Source organism: Falco punctatus (genome assembly GCF_963210335.1).
Source record: "Falco punctatus genome assembly, chromosome: 8".
Lineage (NCBI taxonomy): Eukaryota > Metazoa > Chordata > Aves > Falconiformes > Falconidae > Falco > Falco punctatus.
In genome coordinates, this window is record NC_137588.1 from 2276213 (window position 1) to 2298876 (window position 22664).

A 22664-nucleotide genomic window follows, 5' to 3' on the forward strand; every position below is an offset into this window, starting at 1 on the left:
CACATAGCTGGTTTCCTAGAGAAGCAAAACTGCTTCTTGGAATCATTTTAAACTGGGGGCAGTGTTCATCCATGGTTCAGGGCACTTGATCTAAATGTCAGTCTGTGGAATAAATGAGGAGGAGAATGTGAAATAATTTTAAAATTTTACATGTTCATTTTCCTAAAGCTTAGGTGAAATCAGGACTTGTAATATGTTCTGGCATAACTTAAATTGCACAGCTTTTTTTTTTTTTAACATCAGAAATAGCCAGTTCTTGGAGGTGCTTTTTCTGTAAAGCATCCTTCATGCCATGTTCCTGTTTCAGGGTGATAGTGTAGAAGTGACTTTCAGCTGCTCTGAAATTGGGACAAATTTGCTTTCCCAGGATAAGTTCATGTCAGTTTTTTTGTTCCAGTCCTCTTCTGATTGAATGGTGAAAAATGGACCGATCAGATGTACAAGTTATGGTCCCAATTATTTGCGTCAAATGTCTCAATTCAGCTTCAGGGTGAAGAATTTATTTTAGTAGCTATGTACAAGGAGCTACTTCTAGGACTTAGAAAATTATATATTCCTTTCCAGCCTATGTTAATTTTTTTAAAAAAATCTAATTAGAAATGAAAATCTGGACTCTGTACTTGTATATAGTACTATTGAAGCAAATATTAAGCTATTTAGAAGAATGTTTAAAGCTGTTTTGTTAAAGTCAGTTTTAAAATTTATGTTAGGAAAGTATTGTCTTGGGTAAAATTCATACTTATATCCCAGTGACTTGTGTAATGTTGTGCACATGTAAACTCCAAGAAGCATTGTAAACTGCTGTGTCTGAGAGATGACCTTAGCTGGGGTAGAAGGGAGTAGATGCATAACTGGCCTGTTCAGCATGACGTGCTGAGATTCCTCAGCAGGCGGTGGCAGTGCCCGCGCGGTTCAACCTGGCAGTCACCAGTGCTGCTTGCAGTCCCAGGTGGCGGGGGGGGGCAGCTCCAGGCCAGGGGTCTTTTAGTTTCGTTAGTGCAGGGTCATGCCTGAGAGTCATGTGTTTCAAAAGAACTCCCCGTGCTAATTTGGTTGCTATCAGCTGTGCTCCTGATGTTAGGGATGGTAAATTGCCTACTTTTCAGCTACTTTTTTTCCGATTCGCTGCTGTAAGGGGGTTGAACACACTTGTGCAGCAGCTTAACCCTGAATCCAAACAGAAGAGCAAGTATCCAGTTATTTTCTGTTTTACATCCCCTTATCTCCATCCATAGCTTCATTGTCCAAATCACAACGAAGTCATACAAACTACTAACTCTAGAACTGGGATAAAATTTAAATTGAATAAAGTATACAGAGTTACTTGTAGAGGCTTCTTTCATTGTAACGCTTTGAAAATCAAGAACGTGGGTATGAAGTTTATAAGAAGTTTTCTTTCATAACAGAAGCATAGTTAAAATAGTGTCAAATCTATCTATCTCTAAGTTGATGGTTTCAATGTGTGTTTTACAGACTGTTGGTTACAGGAGCAGGTTGACACAGAACTGCGTGCTGCTTTCATTGGGTTTATGACAAGGTGTGGTACTTGTCAATGTGAGACTCCTAGCCGAATCAAAGATGACTATTAGGGAAAAAAAATTACTAGGCTTGTACGATTCTACTTTGAGTTTTTCTGTTAGTTATAGTGTTAATGCTCTCTAATATTTAGGTGGTGGTCGAAACCCAGTAACACCACGATTCCTGCGACACTTCAATACAGTTACTATCAATGAGTTTGATGATGAATCGATGTACGCAATTTTTTCCAGAATCTTAGATTGGCATCTAACAGTATGGTAAGTGACCTCTGTGTATTGGAAAAAATCAAAGTCAGTGTTTAAATTATGGTACTAGGAAGTCTCCGAGATGGTGCTGGTAGGACAGTGCTCTTGAAAAGGAATTACACTCTTTTGTATCCTGTGCTTTTGGAGTTACTCATTACTCAGCAGAAGTAGGGCTTATCTTAAAATACTCCAATAGTAAAGTTCTTGTTCTGAAGTTTCTAACAGAGGTTTATATTAGTTGAGGCTAATTAAGTTAGCTGAGATATTTCTGTAATGCAGTATTCTTTGATATATAATAAATAAGAATAGAATTTGGTTAGTCATTAAAAAAATTGAACTGGAAACTGCTCTTAAATTTCTTCTGGTTTGAGAAGGCTTACTCTTTCTTTGGCCTTACAGTGCTGCATAATTTTTAAATCCATTATTAAAAATGGACTTCAACTTCCATTGTCTATCCATTCTGACAGCTAAGCCCCAAAAGATGCTCCTACCCTGTTTCCAGACCAAGTTTGTGATGTGGCAGCTTCTGACCCTTTCAGGGAGAGAGTTCCCAGAAGACAGCAAGGGCTATTTGACCTGACTTCTTTGTTGCTGCTGTTAGTCATCAAAATGAGGGGGTTAAAAAGGGTATAATTAGCTGTGTGACATAGCCAAATTTGTCAGCATGTTCCACAGTTACTAGATTTGATTTGCAGTGTTAATCTAGTGAGAGAAATAAGATTTGTAAAACTGCATGTGAGGAAGTGTAATCATAGAAGGTAAAAATTGGCACGAAGTTATAAGTAAATCAGTGTACATATATAATATTATTTATTTAGTCACATGCTAGTATGATGAAATTATGAAAATCATTCTGTTCTTTTAACCACCTTTTATAACTTGTCAGTTACAGCTTTCCATCACAATACGTAGAACTGACTTCAGAAATAATTAACGGAACCATGCGTGTGTATAAAGAAGCTATGAAGACTCTGCTTCCTACCCCAGCCAAATCTCACTATTTGTTCAATCTCCGTGACTTTTCACGTGTAATTCAAGGTGTTTGCCTGTCGAGGCCTGAAACAACAGACTCTCCAGGATCGATAAAACGTCTGTGGGTTCATGAGGTAAATTACCTAATACTAAGAAATGATATTTATTATAAATAAGAAAAACCTGTGAATTCTTTTTGCAATGCCATCTCGTATTGGCTAATAGCTGTGAATTAGTGTCACACTCCTGAGAAAGGATTTTGTATACTGTATGGGCAGAGGAAATCTGACTTTTTCAAAGTATGAATCATATCTTAGTAGACAACTTGATTGTTGATACCTTCACTTTCATGTGATTATGTAGTCTCTGCTGCTTTGAATGCATATACAGTCCTTTCCATTTCTTCTCTCCTTCCTTCAAAAAAACCTAAATCAACAGTGAGAAGAACAGCAAGTAGTCCTGGGTCACTGGAAATTTTGAGTGATTTAAAGTTTGGTCCCTATCTTTTTCTTTTTCTTTTTTTTCCCCTCCTCTTTCTTGGTGATCATCTAGCCCATCATCCTTCCCCAACGCAGGATCACATAAAGAAAGGAACTGCAGTAACTTTTGAAGTGTTTTTTCTAAAAATTTCTTACAGTTCTCTAAGGATGAAGGAGTGTTCATACTTCAAGGGAATCTGTTCGTGTTCTTCACTATGTTGTTCCAGCTGCAGTCCTCTTTCTTGAAATATAAACCCGTCACTTGTCCTATCTGGGTGTAGTGCAAAGACCAACATGTTCCCTTCCTCTTTGCAGCAGCCTTTTAATGCATTTATGTAGTGATGTTTATAAATATGTATCTATATATGTGTGTGTATGTATTTCTGTATGAATTTTCACTTTACTTCAGAAGTAATATTACTCAGCTCAGCTTTTTCAATTAATTCTAAATGTCTATTTTGTTTTATTCTATGAAGCAAAGTTTAAGATAGTTTGTATTTTGAAGCCTTTTTCAGAACTGTATTTGTTTTATCTTGTTTAAAAGAAGTATACATTCAGGAGCAGGAGCAGAAACAACTATTAAAAGAACTACATTTTTATTATGCAGGTTCTTAGAGTGTATTATGATCGCTTGGTGGATAATCCTGACCGAGCTTGGCTTGTTGGATTTATCCAGGAAGTAGTGAAAAATCACTTGCATGAAGACTTTCATGAACTCTTCCAGAATCTGGACTTCAACAATGATGGCAGAGTGGAAGAAGATGATTTGCGTAGCTTAATGTTTTGTGATTTTCATGACCCTAAGAGAGAGGACACTAAATACAGGGAGATTAGAGATGTGGATCAATTGAGATTAGTTGTAGAGAGTCACCTTGAAGAATTTAATAACATAAGCAAAAAGCCAATGCAGCTTGTCTTGTTCCGATTCGCTATAGAGCATATTTGTAGGATTTCCCGTATTCTGAAACAGCCTCGCAGCCATGCTCTCCTTGTTGGTGTTGGAGGTAGTGGTCGACAATCTCTTACTCGATTAGCAGCCCATATGGCTGAATACAGCCTTTTTCAGGTTGAAATAACTAAAAGTTACGGTGTCAATGAGTGGCATAAAGACTTAAAAGCCATACTAAGAAAGTCTACTGAAGGGGAAAGGCAGGGAGTTTTCTTGTTCACAGATACACAGATTAAAAAGGAATCATTCTTAGAAGACATTAACAACTTACTAAATGCAGGTGAAGTGCCAAACCTCTTTGCAGTAGATGAGAAACAAGAAATTTGTGAACAAATGCGTCAAGTAGATTGCCGACAGAGCAGGACAAAACAGACAGATGGCAGTCCTGCCGCTCTTTTTAACATGTTCGTTGATCGCTGTCGAGATCAGCTTCATATAGTAGTGGCCATGAGTCCCATCGGAGATGCTTTCCGTAACCGCCTTCGTCAGTTTCCAGCTCTTGTCAGCTGCTGCACGCTGGACTGGTTTCAGGTAAACCCAAAACTCTTGTTGGACTTGTTATTCTAACAGAAATGCAATGGAAACCTAACTTCAGTGCTTTTTGTAGCAAGTAATTTTTTTTGCTCAAGCTGGCAATGAAAAATATCTTGAATTTTCTTAGTCTCATGTTTAAAATTGTTTACACAATTAGAATCGTTCTTACTGTAATAAAGGCTGGTATAGGCTGAATACAAAATCATCAAGAAAATAACTGTCTGGTTGCGGTATAAGAGTATAACTGAATGAACGTAGCACTGTGGACATGGCAAATTTAAATATGTAATGTTTTTTTTTCTATTACCAGGACTACCAGAATCTAGGGTGCCAAAAAGGTTTGAAACTGAAATACCTGTCAAAAATACAGACATGTTTTCATGCAGAATAGCAGATTTTTCCCCGAGTACTCTGCATAAAACTATTCTATCTGTTATGTGCAAAAGACCTTAGAATATTTAAGATGTAGAATGTAATCATACAGAGAATCTGAAGAACTTAAATTTCATCAAGTTTTAAAATGTAGTACTGTATCTTTAATGGTTATTTTGAAAATGAAGAGCATGGACAGTTACACACACATACGGACATAATGAAAATCCAAAATTTTCCTTTTAGTGAGTGTTTCCATTGGATGAAATAAGACAGTGGGACTGAACTGAATCCCTAAGTAGTTCGGTCCTTTCCAGTTCTATTATTGTCCTATTTGATGATCTTTTTCATCATGAAATCATTTCTTTGTGCCTCACTAACTTTATATATGAAATGGCGTAAATGTACCTTTTTGAAAAATGTTTTGAGATTTATGAGTGTGAAGTACTGAGTAAGAGAAAGGTATTTATTAATTTGTTTTAGACATGGCCAGAAGATGCATTAGAAGCTGTTGCTTCTCGCTTCTTGGAAGATGTTGAAATGTCAGAAGAAACTCGAAGTGGGTGTATTGAAATGTGTAAAAGCTTTCATACATCTACCATTGCTTTATCAGACTTATACCGTGCAGAGCTTCAAAGACACAACTATGTTACACCTACTTCATACTTGGAATTGATCTCCACTTTTAAAAGTCTACTTGAAAAGAAACGCATGTAAGGATTTATAATGTGACCTTTTCTAGAGGAACTCAAGTTCCTCAAAAATACTAATTTCTATTTCTTATAGCTAATCTGAACAAAACAAGTGAATTGTTTTTAGTTAATTTAAATTGACAGAATGGTGGATGGTTAAAATGTACTCTTGGGACACATGCTTCTTTATTGGACAAAAAGTCTGATGATGCTCTCAAAATATACATTAGGCCACTTCTAACATCCCTGGTGATGTTGCTACATGTTGTTTATCTATATTATGCTACCAGAGTAATTGATGCAGCCTGCTTTCTCTGTGGTTCTCTGGAGGATGCAGGGAAGATGACATCTGGGAAACCAGCTTCCAAATTGCTGGGTGTCCTTGGCTTGCTGGCACGGTTCAGCTGTCCCTGTGCAGAAAGGACCTCTGTATGCGTGTGCACATCTGTGTCTGTTCTATTCTCATGGCTGGGGAGGGAAAGTTCTTTTTTCTTTCCTCTCCTCATTGATAAGGTACTACGTAACAGTTAAGACAAGTGCTTAATTTGATCAACAGGCTGTGTGAAACACTGCCTGCAGCAAGAAATGCCAGGAGTAAAGGAATAGAGTTTTGAACGTAGTGATCCAATGTCTTTTGAATGTCGTGATTCTGACACTGTTGGCTGTCCCCAGAGCCATCCACATTCTGCTGCTAAAAATATTTTTCCCAATTGCATTAATCCTATTTAAGCCTCACCTCAGCTAATAATCTTCATGAGTGTATCCCCACCTCCTCCCTCTCCTTTTCTTGTCTGTTACTATTGTGCCGTCTTGATTTTGTAGCTCCTGCTAACAAGAAGCTAAACAAACACTTATTTACCTATAAGTGACCACTTATTTGTTTATATCCCAATCTCTGAGTATACATGATAGAATAGTTCAGGGTATATGGCTCATGTAATTCCTGGTATGTTTATTAGTTGTTGAGCAAATCAGACAAGAATGGCAGAGCATTGGATTATTCAGAGCGGTGAGAAATTTGAAGAATGGATCCCAATGAATTAAGCGTTGAAGTACTGATAACAAATGTTTATAACAAAGTACTATTTATTTACAGTAAGGTCATGAAAATGAAAAGAAGATATGAAGTTGGCTTGGAGAAACTGAACTCTGCTACATCTCAAATAGCCTTGATGCAGTCTGAGCTGGAGGCTCTGCAACCTCAGTTACGGGAAGCTAGCAAGCAGGTTGATGAGATGATGGTTGTAATTCAAAAAGAATCTTTGGAAGTAGCCAAAACTGAAAAAGTCGTGAAAGCTGATGAAGCTGTGGCAAATGAACAGGCTATGGCTGCAAAAGCTATCAAAGATGAGTGTGATGCTGACTTAGCACAAGCCATGCCTCGTTTAGAAAGTGCTCTGGCTGCCCTTGACACACTCACAGCACAGGTATGGCTAACAATGCATCTTTACGCACTGGAGAGGTATTCTGATCCACAAAAGCACGGAATATCTGCCTCTTCAGATTTTATGCTATACTTACACGGTTTTATAATTTAGAAACTTCTTGAAATCTTTCAGTTTTAAAAACCAAAATGTTATTCTGTCTTTATTTTCTAGTGAAAAAGGTGTAATGCTGAATTTTTGTGAACTACAAAATCAAATATTAGTCTAGACATTTCAAAATTCAGCTATAAAAATATTTTGACTCAACAATTCAAAAGTTAGAAGATGTATGCATTTTTACTTCCTTCTTCAGAACCTGCCAGCTTGTCGCTAGTGTAGTTAGTTTTTAGATCGAGTCTTTCAGAGTCTAGAAACTGAGGTTGAAATTCTGTGTCTCCCCACGTTAAGGGACCATCTCCGTAAGAGTAGGACCGTGTAGCAGTCACCTTCGGTTTTATGGCTAGTCAGGTGTTCTTTGCCTGGATAATGTTTTGCTCTTGGTGGGATGAAAGGAAGTCTCCTGGGTTGCAAGAGTGAGGCTGGGACTGACTATATGCTCCAGCTGCTGTTGCTGAAAACAAGATCTTCTAAAACTTTCAAGCTCTCACGTTCTAACACTCGTTGGCAAAATAAACATGAGAATGTAGAAATTCTTTAATTCATCGAGAGTACGTATTCTGAGAAAAGCTCTTAGAATATTTGAATTTCCATGCAGAGTTACTCTTTGGGAAGAGGAAGAGAGATTATTTTCCATAAATCTTTAGTTTACAAACCTTCTGCTTGATTAGTTTTACGTAGATGCGTAGAAGCATTTCATTATTTTATGTTACTATTCTATATTTGTTGTTAAAACTTTGCTTATACATTTCCTGCTATTACAATGTCAGTATCTCTTACCCAGTAGTTTGCTTCCTTTTAGCTGCCTCTTCCCTCGTTCAGCTTGATAGAGAGCTTAATAACTGACCAGAATACTAATTGATTTATTTTCTGTACTTGGAAAGCATACATCTTTAGTTCTGGATTGAAGGTAGTTTTTACCTTGTTATCTTAAATCTGCTAATCCAGTACTGATACGGTCCTGTAAGCTTGGAAGTACCATGTTAGAGGCTGAGCGGAAGGGTAGAGCAGGACGCTGGAACACCCGAACGCTGTGACTGAGGTGCAAAGCCTCTAGTGAATTAGGAGCAGAAAAATACAGCTAAGAATGAGTTACAGATAAGAACTTTTTGTCTCATCCAAACTGATTATTGACTAGGTTTCAGATATTTTTGTTTAGATGTGAGTGTTAGTTTAACCTGCATAGGACCTTAAAGAAAGGACTGGAAAGAACAGAAAAAAAGAAATAAAAATTTTGCAAAAATAAAATCAATATGCAGGCTTGTGCTATGAACTTGAGATCATACTGTATTAAAATTGTCAAGTATAAGAATAACAAATTATATGGAGATGTATTATTTTGACATAAAAAGAGTTGTTATTTCTGTGATAATAGAAGAATTAATCTGCCTATTTTCAGAGCTCTAAAAGTGGGGGTTTCTGATTATTTTTTAAGGATATTACAGTGATTAAGTCCATGAAGAGTCCTCCTGCTGGTGTCAAGCTTGTAATGGAAGCTATATGCATCCTTAAAGGCATCAAAGCAGATAGGATTCCAGATCCAACAGGTTCTGGAAGAAAAATCGAGGATTTCTGGGGTCCTGCTAAGAGACTTCTGGGGGACATAAGATTTCTTCAGTCTCTACATGAATATGACAAGGACAACATTCCCCCAGCTTACATGGCTACCATAAGAAAACAGTATCTTACAAATCCTGAGTTTGTACCAGACAAGATTCGAAATGCTTCCACGGCAGCAGAAGGTCTGTGCGAATGGGTCATAGCCATGGAGTTTTATGATAAGTAAGTATGTATATAAAAAAAAAAAAAAAAAAAAAGTGATTAAAGATACCAGTTTATTTTGAAACCAAAAGAGATGTGAAATTATTTCTTACTAATGGGAAATTTGTGCAAACAAGCAGCCATAAAGGGTTTGTTCCTGCAGGGTACCTGATGTTAAGATGTAGAGCCTTATTTTCAGTTCTGAATTTTTTAAGAAGGCATGGGGGCAACAATCTGTTCAGTTAGCAAATGAAGTTCACTTCCTTCGAGTGTTGCACTAAATAGAGGCTTTACTGATAAGTCTTTGGAAGTTTCTGTTAACTGTATCAAGCCCAAAGGATGTTTTTTGTTAAACATTATATTTGATGCACTGAAAAAGTGTGCTGCTTTTTTATGGTATTTCCTAATTTGAAACACCTGGAACTCACATTTAACAGTACGTCAGCACTGGGGACTAAGGTCAACTTGCAAGTTGAAGGTTCAGTCACGGTAGGTCGTGCGTGCCTTAATTTGAGAGGACATTTTGTTACTTGACTAAAAGATTAGTAATTATTTGAGAACAACTATCAACATTACAAGTAACAATGTTAGAGAGAAAATTAACTAAAAAGGTGGACTTCAAAGGAGATCTGCAACTTAGAGCAGTACAAGAGGGAATTAATTACGAGGCTAATACTTCTGAAATTCTCTTTCAGATGATACAGGGACATTCTAGCGTATTTTCTTGCTTGTTTTTGGAAAGATGAGCAATATGCTTCCAGTTACGTATTACCTGCAATATTCCCCTCACAAAAATCTCTCCCCTCAAAACTAGAAAATAGGTCCTTGGGTGTGAAAAGCTTTGCTTTTATTTTGTGTACACAGCTGGCTGTATGTATGTTACTTAATGTATATGATTATTTGTGTGTTTCTAATGGCACAAATCCATTATGGATTCTCAATTGTGATCAAATGGGGCACAGTTCAGAAGCATAAAGCTTTTTGCTTTTAATCGTTACCTGCTACTACAGAAAAATGTGCAGAAGCTGCATAAATCAGTATCAGCACCGAAACAAGTGATTAAGTAAAAAACAATTGTCTTAAGATGCCATCAAATTATGAAATGAAATATTGCATGAGTTACTAAGTTGCTAGGTTTCGCTTCACCTTTCCTATGTTCATTTTTTAATAGTAACCGTAGAGTAAGTGTTTATCTTTCAGATGTTTAATTTCTTCTTTGACTTCATTTAGAGTGACAAAAGATGTTGCACCCAAAAAGCTAAAGCTGAATCAAGCTGAAGGAAAATTAAAAATTGCTATGGATGACCTAAGAAAGAAACAAGCAGACCTGAGGGAGGTTCAAGATAAATTGTCTGTACTCCAGCAGACGCTGGAATCCAAGAAACAAGAGAAGGCTGACTTGGAAAATCAGGTATATGATGCAAAAGAAGAACCATTGTTCTACAGATACCAGAAAAGTTATTTAAAATTTTCCGCTTTGTCAAATGGTATTTTTCCTTTTAACTGTCAATATGTTTGACAATCTGTACTTTTCAGATAACCAGTTTTTATTTTAATGTAATGGTTTTGAAGTTATAAATGACCAGAGCATGGGGAATAAATGCTTTAAAGTAATAGAAAATGTAGATGTTAAGGATTTATCAACTGATATCCGTCTCCTACATCCTCACTCGTACCTGATTTCTTGTAAGGTGATAAATTTTCAATGATTGTACTAAGAGTTTGATTCATCTATAAACTTGCAAGTCAGTACATTTAAAGTTTTGAAAGTTTATTGATGCCTCCTGTGCTAATGCAATTTTGAGAATGTTTTTGGTGAACTGTGTTCTGCCTGCTGAATAGCTGTTATGTGTGCAGAAAGAGGCAACACTGAGAAGGTGGGGTTTTTTTGGTTTTGTTCAGTTTGGTTGTTTTTTAAGATTTGCAGTACATCATCTTGAGCTTTTTTTTTTTACAAAAATAGTATCTGAATTAGAAATGGAGTCGTAATTCTTGTCTGTAGTTAAAGTCAGCTCTTTATGTGTTTCTTCTGCATCCTGATATGGTTTGGAAGTAGAAAGGAGGGATAAATTACACAGGCAGTTTGTTACTGTGGTGTAAATTGGCTGCTATGGTTACCAGGAGAGAGGGAGGATTGTAGCAGCAGCAGGAGTTGGCATCATTTTCCCCCTATCCCATGGCTGAAATGTGTCTCTACTAGATAGTAAAGGATCCTAACAGAGCTGGATTAAATTCCTGTTAAATCATATTTTTTTTGTTAGATTATAAACATGCCTGGAAAGATGGCTGACAATAGACATGCAGATTATGTATTCATAAGGATGGTTTTTGCAGAAAAGAATGTACCTACTTTCATGAGACACTGATCTCTTTAAGGCATTTTGTTTGTCTTATGACATGTAGATAATTTCCTTGACTGTTAGTATATCCCATGTCGCAGACAGAGCTGTTTTGAATGGCGTGTTTTGTCCTGGTCCATACTCCTTTATTTGGATGAAAATGTAACTGAATAGTTTACTGTGCTGGTACTGAGATTGCTTTTGTTCTTCAAACATTTCCATTATAATAAGAAGGTATTTTATTTCTATTTGGTGAAATTACTTAAGAAAACATCTGCACAGGAAAGTAATCTTTGAATGCTTTAATATTTGTAAAATGTCTTTAAAGTGATCATGTAATATAATCAACCTTGGTTTTTTATTCTGAGGTTGACTTATGCAGCAAGAAGCTACAGCGAGCAGAACGGTTGATTGGTGGCCTTGGGGGGGAGAAATCTCGCTGGCATGAGACTGCTTTGGAGCTGGGAAGGCAGTACGTCACTCTGACCGGGGATGTACTTATTTCATCAGGAATTGTGGCTTACCTAGGAGCCTTCACATCCAGCTACAGACAAGTAATACATACAGTCATTTTTGTCCCTGTGTTTTGTAATAATCTAGATTTTATTATTTTTTCTTTCTCATGTACAGTTCATATTTAAAAAAATATGTTTTAATAGGATTTGTAAGTGGAACTGAAGCTGTATTGTAGGATTTTGAGTTTTGTTTGCAAGACTCTTGGGGGAAAAAAAAAATCATTCTACTGTAAAGTACTTCTGTGTAAAGCATGGAGTCCTTTGGTTACTTTCCTTCTCTAAAGCAATTGCTGGTAATTTTATACCTCATGGCTCTAGTTACTCCTCTTCCATTCAGTGGCTGAGTTCTCCTTAACTTCAAAAGAAAAAACAAATTAGCTACTATTTCAGCAGCAGCACCATTAAGCCAGTTCTGAAAGTGGAGTAATTCTGTACAAAAAGAGAGAAAAGATCTAGCAGCTCAATAACACAGCAGACTTGTGCTTGTAACTCTTAGTGAAATAAATGGAAGTTCTGAATGCAAACAGATTTTGACATGACAGCTGATTTTAGATATAGCACATTTTGGATGTCAAAGTTACCTTGACTTTGAAAGTTTTTGAACACCAATACCTGCCGCTGAATGCAGCTGAAGAAATCAATGCTGATTTCTTTTGAAAATCAGGTCCAGGGTATAAAAAATGGCTAAAAATTGAGAGAGAAAAAAAAAATGTACCTCATTTGAACACAGAATTTGATATAATCCTTATTTCCACTTTTCCCTCAATGTACATCCTCTGTCCATTTTGCTTTAGAAAATTTTTGTACTGTTCTTTCAAGCAATTATTTTCTTCTTAGTGTCAATGTTGTGATGTTACTATTTTAAAACTTTACAGAGTGAGAGTTTGTAAGAGTTTGTGTGATTGTTCATAGTGTAAATAGATAGTCTGCATTTTTTACAATTCTGAATAACATAATTTTGAGAGCGTTCTCTGTTATGCTTATAACCTGCATTGTGTATAATGCGTTTGGGTGGGTGGGGGTGCTTTTGGTGAAACATGTTAAGGGGTCCTGAACCGTGTTCCAGGGAAGTGTAGATAGAGGCGCGGATGATATTCCTAAAAGGCAGAGACATCTGCATGATATTCACTAAAAATGAACGTGCAGTGGCTTCATGGTTGCTTGTCCTGACGCTCACGATTGTGCAGACGCGTGCATTAGGTATCTTTTTCAGAAACTGCTGGATAGCATAACCACGTTTGTGCAGTTCTTCATTTCACCTGCTGCTGCTGTGTTGGGGTTATTTCCCCCTGCAGTTTTCATAGGAGAAGTTGTTACAACATCTTTTGGAATATCAGCTTTGTTTTATGCAAATCGATGAACCCTTCATTCAGCACTCTGTGGATGTGTCCGGCTCTGGGACCATTTCCTTAAACACCACATGTCTGAGTTTTGTGGCTTGAGCCTTTGCCAGCTCATTTTTAGTTTAGAATACCACAGCATATTTCTTTGACCTTACACATAGCTTTCATAGAAGATTGTGCCGTTCTTACGAACATGCTATTTCTATACAGTTTTGTTCTTTAGAAGCATTCTTTCTAGTGGAATATGCTTTTTGGTTTACATATTTAAATTTTGGGTCTTCATTATTATACAAACCTGTATAGTTTACACAACTGTAGTGAGTTAGATGATACAGAGAAGTTAAAAGCCACTCTAAATGATCGTTAAGTTGTTAAGTTTGGTGAAGTGTGGACAGATACTCATCATGTGTGCCCTGAGAGTTAAATAATGAAGATTTTATTTATTTTTTTTTGTTGTTGTTAGAATATGTGCATTTCTTCTACACTCATTTTACAGTATAGAAGACTACTGCTAAAATGGTAAATAAAATCATACCAAGGCTCTGATACCAGTTATATACAAATAAATGTGTATTTCATGTATAGGAATTGTATATGAAGGCATTTTTAGAGACGTTTTTAGACATTTTATACAGAAGGATGAGTTTCTTTCCATTTGACAATACAGTGATCTTGTATGTAGCAACTGTTAAGGAAAATAGGTTGAAAAATGTTTTAGTTGTTTGAAAATTTTGTGAATAGGCAGACTTCAGTTAATACTGTTTTTTTTACTTCTTATCTAGATGCAAACTAAAGAGTGGGCATTGCTATGTAAAACAAAAGACATTCCTTGTTCTGATGATTTTTCCTTAACAAATACCCTGGGAGACCTAGTGGAGATCAGAGCTTGGAATATTGCTGGACTACCTTCTGACATGTTTTCTATTGATAATGGCATCATTATCTCGTAAGTAAATATATAGCTATATATATATCTATGCATGTGTTTATATATATATATATATATACACACTGAATAATTTTAATTAAATAGCTTCTTACAACATGCTTTTCAGTTGTTTCTTTGGTGACAGTTTTGTACTGTATATCCAGTTTAACAACCGGAGTTATAAAATGACTGTAATGTTTACATTTATGATAAATACTAATAATACTTTTTATAATGTAAAGTTTTAAAATCTGTGAATTCACTTCTCTCCTTTTTAACTCCTATGGATTCCTATAATGATACCTTCTCCCCCGTCCCCTCCTTTTTTTCTCCTGAACATGCTACACACTGCTCAGTTTAAGACATCCTAAAATGCTTCAGGAATAGAAGTTTGAGTACTATTCTTGCAGTATAATCAACAGTTATGGAAGTAATTCTCCTTTTAAAAAGCTAAAAGCTCTTCAATTTTTAAGAAATATGCTGGCATCGGTTGCTACCAAGAGGTGTTTCTGCAGAGGTACTGAAGATTATTTTGCTAATTTTTCTATGAGGGCCACACTTTTTCCCTAAGATGGCACTGGAAATACCATGGGTAATGTCTTGATTACTTCTCTATAAACAGTTTCCCAGTTTATGTTGCCAGCTGGTAGGAGATTTTAATATTTAGGCTTGTAACATACTTAGCATGTAAAGCCCTGACATTTTGGAAGTATTGGTTTGTACACTGATGAGCTGAATCTTTTATTTTGCTAGGACACAGTAACAAAACAACAAAAAAAGGCCTGTGTATATCTTCTAATGAAGGCAGTAAGGGAGGTGCAAAAAGCTAGAAAGGAGAGAATTTCTAGTCTCCCTTCTTACAGAGGATGATCCCCACCGTACGCTCCTGCCACTTTCTTCCTCTGTTTCTTGCCGTTTGTTCTGTGTACTTCTAAAGAACTTCTTGTTCTGTGTACTTCTAAGCGGCTTCAGCAAGCAGCGGTGGGAGAGGCCTGTCGTGCAGTAACTTCCGATTTCAGAAATGTGTGCTTTCACATCACTTCTGGCACGTGACGGTTAGATATGGGGTTAGATACTTGATGAAAGGTGAAAAGGTGTATCTGTACTGTTAACTTGGAGTCTGTTTTTTTCAGGGCCTCATTCCCCTAGCTATCAATACTTTATACAGACCAGTCATTCCTAGGTCCCTTCTGGAGCAGGACAGCCTGGCATATTTCTAGACAAAAGCAGGGAGCTTTGGGGTTTGGGTTAGTGTAGGGACCTCTTTAGCAGGCATTATGAGCGGGGCACCACAAAGTCGTCTTTGCATCTAGTCCAGTCCTCAAAGAACTTTAAGGAAAAAAAAAAAAGTAAAATGTTAATTTATAGCAGAAAACTTGATTACATCTTTGGAATGCTGGAATTTTCTGAATTCTATTTATAGTTAAAAGCTTGGCAGTTGCAATTCTAGCTTCCTTATATTAAAATAATGTAGTTAGTATGACAATGGTCTTATCACAAGTTGAAGAAAGTTCTGATAAGGAAAGAAGAATTTATTTTTCATTTTGAAATCCCTTTTTTGTTTTTAAATTTTCCCTTCTGTAATTATCTTAAGCTACATCCACATAAAATAGTTTGACTTTCTCTAGTAACACATTGTTTGATTGAAAACATTTTTTAAGTTCTGCATATTTAAAGATACTCTCATTCTTATTTGGAAAGCAAAACAAATTCTGAAATCGCAAAATTCCTCATAGACAGAAAACATGGATCCATGAATTCTGACTCTGATATTATTGCCTTCCACTTTTAAGATGATTCTACATTCTTACGTGGTGGTCTAATACATGCATGTCTGTGTCTCTCATCAGTCACTAGAACTATGTCTGGGCAGAGGTATCTATCTGCTATCTGTCGGGTATCACAGTCAGTGCAGACATCAGTGAGTTGTATGACAGTGTGGAGCATGAGAACTAACCCTGTTAATGTTTTAACATCTAGAAATATCTCCAGCTCACTGGTGATCAGCTTTAGATTCACGTGCCTGCTGATGCCTGAGATACGTGTGGCACTGAGAGCCGTGTGAAACGCAGAGCTGGGTGCTCGCAGTAGGCTAGGCTTTGTGACCTTGCACGAGCAGTTATGATTTTCCTTTGGCCTTGTGTTCGTTACGACCGTGAACAAAGAGCCCCTCGGTTCTGCCCAGTATGCTTGCTAGTGCGTTGCTGCTGACTTTCAGCTTTTAGGTTTTGTTCTTAGCACAGCTGAAGCGGAGTCGGCTGTGGAACAGCGCTGCGTTAGCTGCTTGTCTCTTTGTGATTGCTACTATTTACTTCACGTCTGTTGGGTCTCTTTCCTGAATAATGAATAAATAATTCTTATAATTCTTTTCCATAGCCAGGTTAACAGTTTTCAAGTCTATGATAACGTGTACCTAACATTTATTTATGCATCTTTTTTATAGTACACTACTGCAGAAATTTACTAATACAAATCTTTAATTTTTGCTGCTGTTTACATGAAAATTCTTGTCTCTGAGGAATCTGATGTTGTATAGCACAGGTGAATGGATACTTCTTTTATTGCAGAGTGAATGTTAAGGTGCACACATAGCTGAAATCGTATGTTATAGCGTTACCTTTTGGAAGCATAGATATGTGGATAATATTTCAGCTTTGGCAACTGGACAGCTGACAAAGTGCAAAACGAAACACATAAGACAAAAACAAGGCACTAGCTGAAGGACCTCAGTGTACTGTCGTTTGACTTTAAAAATTGGCATTGATTGTACTTCTGGAAGCAAAGCTGCTTATTGAAGTCAGAAGATATATGCTGGTATTATGATTCTGTATGTAACTTAGTGATACAGTAATTACTTTAAAAATTCAATCACTCAGACTAAACAGTTGGCAAATGTTAATGAATTCAACACTTCTGCAGTACATCCTAACACTTCACTTCTATAAAGCTTTGATCAAAATTCTCTTTGAACTAATGGAAAGATGATTAGCATTTTAAAACTAAATAATGACAGCTTTTAATTTTGAAATGTGAAATAGAATCTACCTCAAATTGTTGATACCTGTTGTGTCTGTAGTTACGAGTTTATGGCCAGATTAATTTTATATTAGGACCCCAGGTGCCATATAAAATGCAACTCTTAACTTTTTATAACAACAACTTTTTTTAAAAAAAAGCAGAATTAGAGAGCTATTAAAGGATAATTTGCAAACATGTACACAGTGACTGCTTATGCATTCCCATCAATGAAGAATTATTTTATTGTTGATGAAAGCTATGTGTGTTTGGCTGTTATTAGAGAACCACTCTTCAGTTATTCAGTCTTAAGTATTTCATTTCTGTTACACAGTAAGTCTGAAATAAGATATGCTGAAAATAATACCTGCATGAAACTTTGAAGTGATTAAGGAAAGAAATACATACTACTGGTTTCTCAAATATTAAATGCCTATTTTAAAATTAGCAAATTTATTATGAGCAAATTTGCTTTAGAATGGGTTTGATGTGTAAGTTTACTGTGTTCAGTTTACTGTTTGTAGCTGCTGTGTCACCTTGTATCACCTTACTCTTAAATTAAATCACCTGGCTGTGTATCCCTTGGGTCTCCTTTTGGGTTCTCATAAGCAACTGAGCCGCCAAGGGATGTGGGAGCCCAGCGATTCTTTCAGTGTGCTTTGGATCCCTTGGTGAACACTGGTACCTACTGTGAGATCACCTTCTAAGACTGGAGATGCTACTGCCTTCTCTGACAGATGTTGAGATTTCAAACCTTCTCTTTGCTTCTCTAGACCTACCGTGTTTCCAAATATGCCCTTGTCTGTGTTTATGAAATTATTCAAATACTTGTAACTTTACAAAGCCCACATTTTAATTTTCTTAATGTCTGCTTAGATACCACCCTGTCCTGGTGGGTTACAAATGCATTTCCTGAATCTTTCAAGGTATTTTGCCTGTGAAAGCTTTCTTCATTTGTGGGTAGGCTGGACATTTTCCTAAATCATTCTACAAGGGAGAAGAAAGCCATCCGCCTTCAGCTGGTGAATGGTCACTCCCAAGCCCAAGTGGTTATCCGTAACACAGAAGGGACCTCTGGAGCATCCCATGTATAATCCCAGGCTACTGCCACACATGGTACATTTCCAAAACTTGTGCTCCTAAATCACTGCTGCCTTGCTTCTGCAATCTCCATTTTCAGTCCAAAGAACCTGAGGTGCTTGTGCTCCCTGCCTCCATATGTACTCCTTGTTCTAAGGGATCACGTTTATTTGGGCACATTTTACTGTGCAGAGATTCTGCAAGCAGGACCAGTCACGATTTCAGAGTTCAGAATTACCTTTTCACCAAGCCACGTACATGATAGGACTAACACTGCTGAGCTAAACCTCATAGCTGCATCCAGAACACTGTGAGTTTGTGCTGGCCAGAGGGCTGACCCTGCATCGGGGATGCTGGTCTCTGTAGCGGCCTGGAAGGTTCTGGTTCTTCAGCTTGCCCAGCTGCCAGATCTGACAGCCGTTGCCAAAAAAAAAAAAAAACAGTCTCTGCTTTTTTCTTCTTTCCAAAGTTCCATAACTTCTTGTGAGTCCCAAGCAACCAACTTCCCTTTCAGCTTGTTTTCACTCTCTAGATCTTGCATAGTTTTGCTTATCTAGTCTCTCTCAGCTGGTATTTTTTCGGTAGTGATAATCCAATCGCACAGCTGCGCCTCACAGACCTGCACCCGGGTCCCGGGTGGCTGGACCCCTATGTTGAGGGCTGCACGCTTCTTGTTGTGTGGTGGTACGTTTACACGCCCAAAATAGGCCTTACAACTATGCTTGGTCCCTAGTAAGAACTTTGTGGAATAGAGATTGTAACAGAGAATGTAAAGGATTTTTCTCTCTTAAACTGTGCTTTGCCTGTTTTCAAATGACTCTCTTGAAAGGGGGTTGTAACGTGTCGCACAGGTTTGCCCGCCAGCAGCCTCGAAACTGAAGTGTGCAAGGAGCGAGGCTGCTGGAGCGAAGTTTGTCTAAGCACGGTCTCTTAGAACTTACACTGTATCTACAACTACTTGCTCTGTACCTTTTTCTAATACAAGGGTTATCACCTTCTGTTGAAAATTTATGGAAAGCTTTAATAAAACATCGCCTTTTCTAAGAAGAGGTATATTTGAAGATCAGACAAAAATGAGACTGTTTTAACTTAATTGCATACATTTCATCTTTTTCAGTATCTTAAAGGAAAATAAGAAAACAGATGCAGACATGTTTACATTGTGTTTTATTTGTGAATCAGAATTTTTCAAGAGAGATAGGTTCAATTTTAAAAAAATTATTAATGATAAATAATATGCCAGTGTCATTGTGCGAAAGCTAACTTCTAATGATGATAGAGGCCACAGAAGTAGTCTGAAAGATTTCTTTTTCCTGGAAAAAACCAGGAAAAAAACCTGGAAAAAAAGATATTGCTCTTTTTTCCTTCCAGTAGCAGACTGTATTATATCTCCTAACCAACTGGGATCTGACTGGGCCCCTTGATGCAAATTTTTAGGACCACATTGATTTTTGAATTCTCACTTCTGCCTGCTTAGATGTTTGTGGGTTTTTTAATTTAGGTGATTATTGCTGTAATTGTAATTGACCATTGAAGTGTGTCACTAGTCTTAGATATCTTGGTAATGTAACTACATGTGGTAGAGAATACTGTAAAAAAATCTGTGAAATAGTTACTAAGTCCGCCAAAAATAAAATCCAGAAGTTCTTTTGTCCATTGCTGCTTAAGGATTAAAAGCTTATATATTTCCCTTTAACTCTAAAATGTCTCTTTAGTGGAAAATTCTGTTGGTTTTCACTTGAAAATGCTCACTTATGCATATGACGGTATTAAAGCTGTTTATTGTTTAAAATTTCAAAACTTTTATTTTTCAAAATATTTTTATTTTGAAAGTGTTATAAAATTAAATGTGATTAAACTTTCTAGGAAGTAAGGAGTCTTATTCTAAGAACTTTCTTTGAAAGTAATTATTTTTTTTTAAACAGAGAACTTTAAGATTCATCTAACTACTCTTAAATTCATCAAAGATTATACCTGAGTATGTGCCCTACTACGATTTCATACTGACATGCTTTTATTTTAATGAAAAAAGGGAATAAATTGCCTTAAGATGTACCTTGAGGTAAACTTTTGAAGAGCTTATATGTCCGTTCTGAAAGTTTGTATTTCTCCCTTCAGTAATGCAAGAAGATGGCCTCTGATGATAGATCCTCAGGGTCAAGCAAATAAATGGATAAAGAACATGGAAAAAGCCAATAGTTTGCATATAATCAAACTCAGCGACCCTCAGTTTGTTACAACACTGGAAAATTGCATTCAGTTTGGCAGTCCTGGTAGGTTAATTGCTAATGAAAGTGCAAATTACAGGAGAGCCTGGAGGGGGCACAATTAGCTAAAAAATGAAGCTCCAGTGAGTATCAAACCTCATAGTTAAGGAAAACAGCAAAAAAATTTTCTTGTTTTGAATCAAATTAGTACTACAGTAATTGAAGTAATCACCCCAGGTTATAAGTTACTTCAGCACAATATAATATTCAGTTCAACTTTTAATTGCTTTATGAAATTTTACATTTCTTTGTTTTCGTGTTACAATAATCTTATTTCTAAAAAGTAATGCTGGTTTTATTTGGCTTTTCAAGAGTATAAATACCAGATTGCTAGGCTGTGATCATTCGCAATTCTTGTATTCTCTGTAGAATCTTTACTGCAAGTAGTCTTATTACTCTCAAATAGAAATAAGTTAATGAAACACATAGCTACAACTCCAGCTATTTTTTGGTGGCTAACTGGACTACATGTAAAGAAAGTGTTTGGGGTTTTTTATTCTCCATTATTTCTTTTTTGATTTTGACAATCTCATATGCTTACAGTGAAAATTGAAGCAGACTTAGTTACTCCCCGTGACTTCTGTGGCATGTACCATTTGGTTTGCTACTTCCCTTTTAAAAATGGTATCCTTAAACTGCTGTTCTAAGCCATTGGCAGCAGTAACGGTGATAGCCTTTTAGTTGCTTTTTTTGCAAATTGACATAATGTTAGGAAAATAAATTAAAGGTACATTTCTTTGATTTAGTTTTCAGTCAGCTGAGCACTCTTAATAAACATTAACCATATCTCTAGATATTGCTCAATTAATGATTTTACTGTTTGCACACTGTAAATACCCATTATACATATATATTGTAAAGAACAATCAGTACTATGAATGCCTATAAAGTCCTACTAATTCTTATGTTATTTTGAAGTGCTACTGGAGAATGTTGGAGAAGAACTTGATCCTATCCTAGAGCCACTTTTGCTCAAACAGACATTTAAGCAGTCAGGGATTATATGCATGTGCCTTGGGGACTCCACTATCGAGTATGCTCCTGAATTCCGCTTTTACATTACAACTAAGTTGAGAAATCCACATTATCTTCCTGAAACATCTGTTAAGGTAAGAATTTTGAAAATGAATGTACAATTCTGTTTTAATTTTAAAATGGTTCCTTGGCTAAAACCAGGGAAGAATTTCTGACATTTGTTTATTCCTCCTCCCCTGCCAACACTGGAGGTATTTTTATGCTACTGGAAGACTGGTATCATCTTAGAAGTGTTGACATTTCTCATATCTAATGCTTCACCTTGCATTCTTTCGTACTGTCAGGAATTTCTTTAATTAATTATCACCCTTCCCAGTCTGTATCTCCTGATGCTATTTAGTCACCTTTCATAATAAAAAATATTTACGAGGACTTAATATCAGAGTCACCTCACATGCAAACTCTGTATTACACTTTCATATTCACAGTTTTGATCTCTAGTATAGTTAGAGACAAAAGTCTGAGAAATTCCTGGCATTGTGCCTTGATTAGAACTAAAATATATTTTTATAAATGTATATATAAATACATCTACAAATATAAACATTTTTATAACTAAAATATATTTACAGATGTATATATTTGGTAACTATAGCTATTATTTTTGTATGTTAGGACAACAAAAAGGTAGTTTCTTGCTTTGAAGAATAAAATTCGTGGGTTAGTCTTTGAAGTTGTTTGGGAGATATATTCCCTCTTTACTATTCTCTTTGAAGAACCGTTTATAGAAAAGTATTGCAAATTTGCACTTCCATTAAACATAGACCACAGTGATACACAAAACCTTGAAATCAAAACATTTTAAACTATTATGATAGTAAAATGGAACAGTACATTGTTTCAGCAATGAAGGAGAAGTGATACAGGAAAAATGGACAAAAATTAATGAAATGGAATAATTTTTGTTCATTTCAATGCACATCAAATCAGCTAGACATTGATCTTTTATCGAAGAAGGTAATTAGCTGCATGCTCAGGAAAAAGGATAAAATATGAAAGGAAGATAACATCCAAAAGTTTTATTCTTAGAGCACGTATACATTTAAAAGCTGGATGAA

The 22664-nt window shown here is 36.4% G+C and overlaps 1 protein-coding gene across 1 annotated transcript in view; it reads left to right on the plus strand.

The window, feature by feature from the left end:
* DNAH7 (dynein axonemal heavy chain 7) overlaps positions 1-22664 on the plus strand; it is a 112624-nt gene that overhangs the window by 61552 nt on the left and 28408 nt on the right. Inside the window, exons 38-48 of the mRNA XM_080399345.1 lie at positions 1670-1796; positions 2671-2890; positions 3843-4715; positions 5574-5803; positions 6879-7209; positions 8759-9105; positions 10315-10495; positions 11792-11977; positions 14064-14227; positions 20423-20577; positions 21490-21680. Of these exons, the coding sequence (XP_080255471.1) occupies positions 1670-1796; positions 2671-2890; positions 3843-4715; positions 5574-5803; positions 6879-7209; positions 8759-9105; positions 10315-10495; positions 11792-11977; positions 14064-14227; positions 20423-20577; positions 21490-21680 (3005 nt within the window). The remainder of the gene's footprint in view (positions 1-1669; positions 1797-2670; positions 2891-3842; positions 4716-5573; positions 5804-6878; positions 7210-8758; positions 9106-10314; positions 10496-11791; positions 11978-14063; positions 14228-20422; positions 20578-21489; positions 21681-22664) is intronic.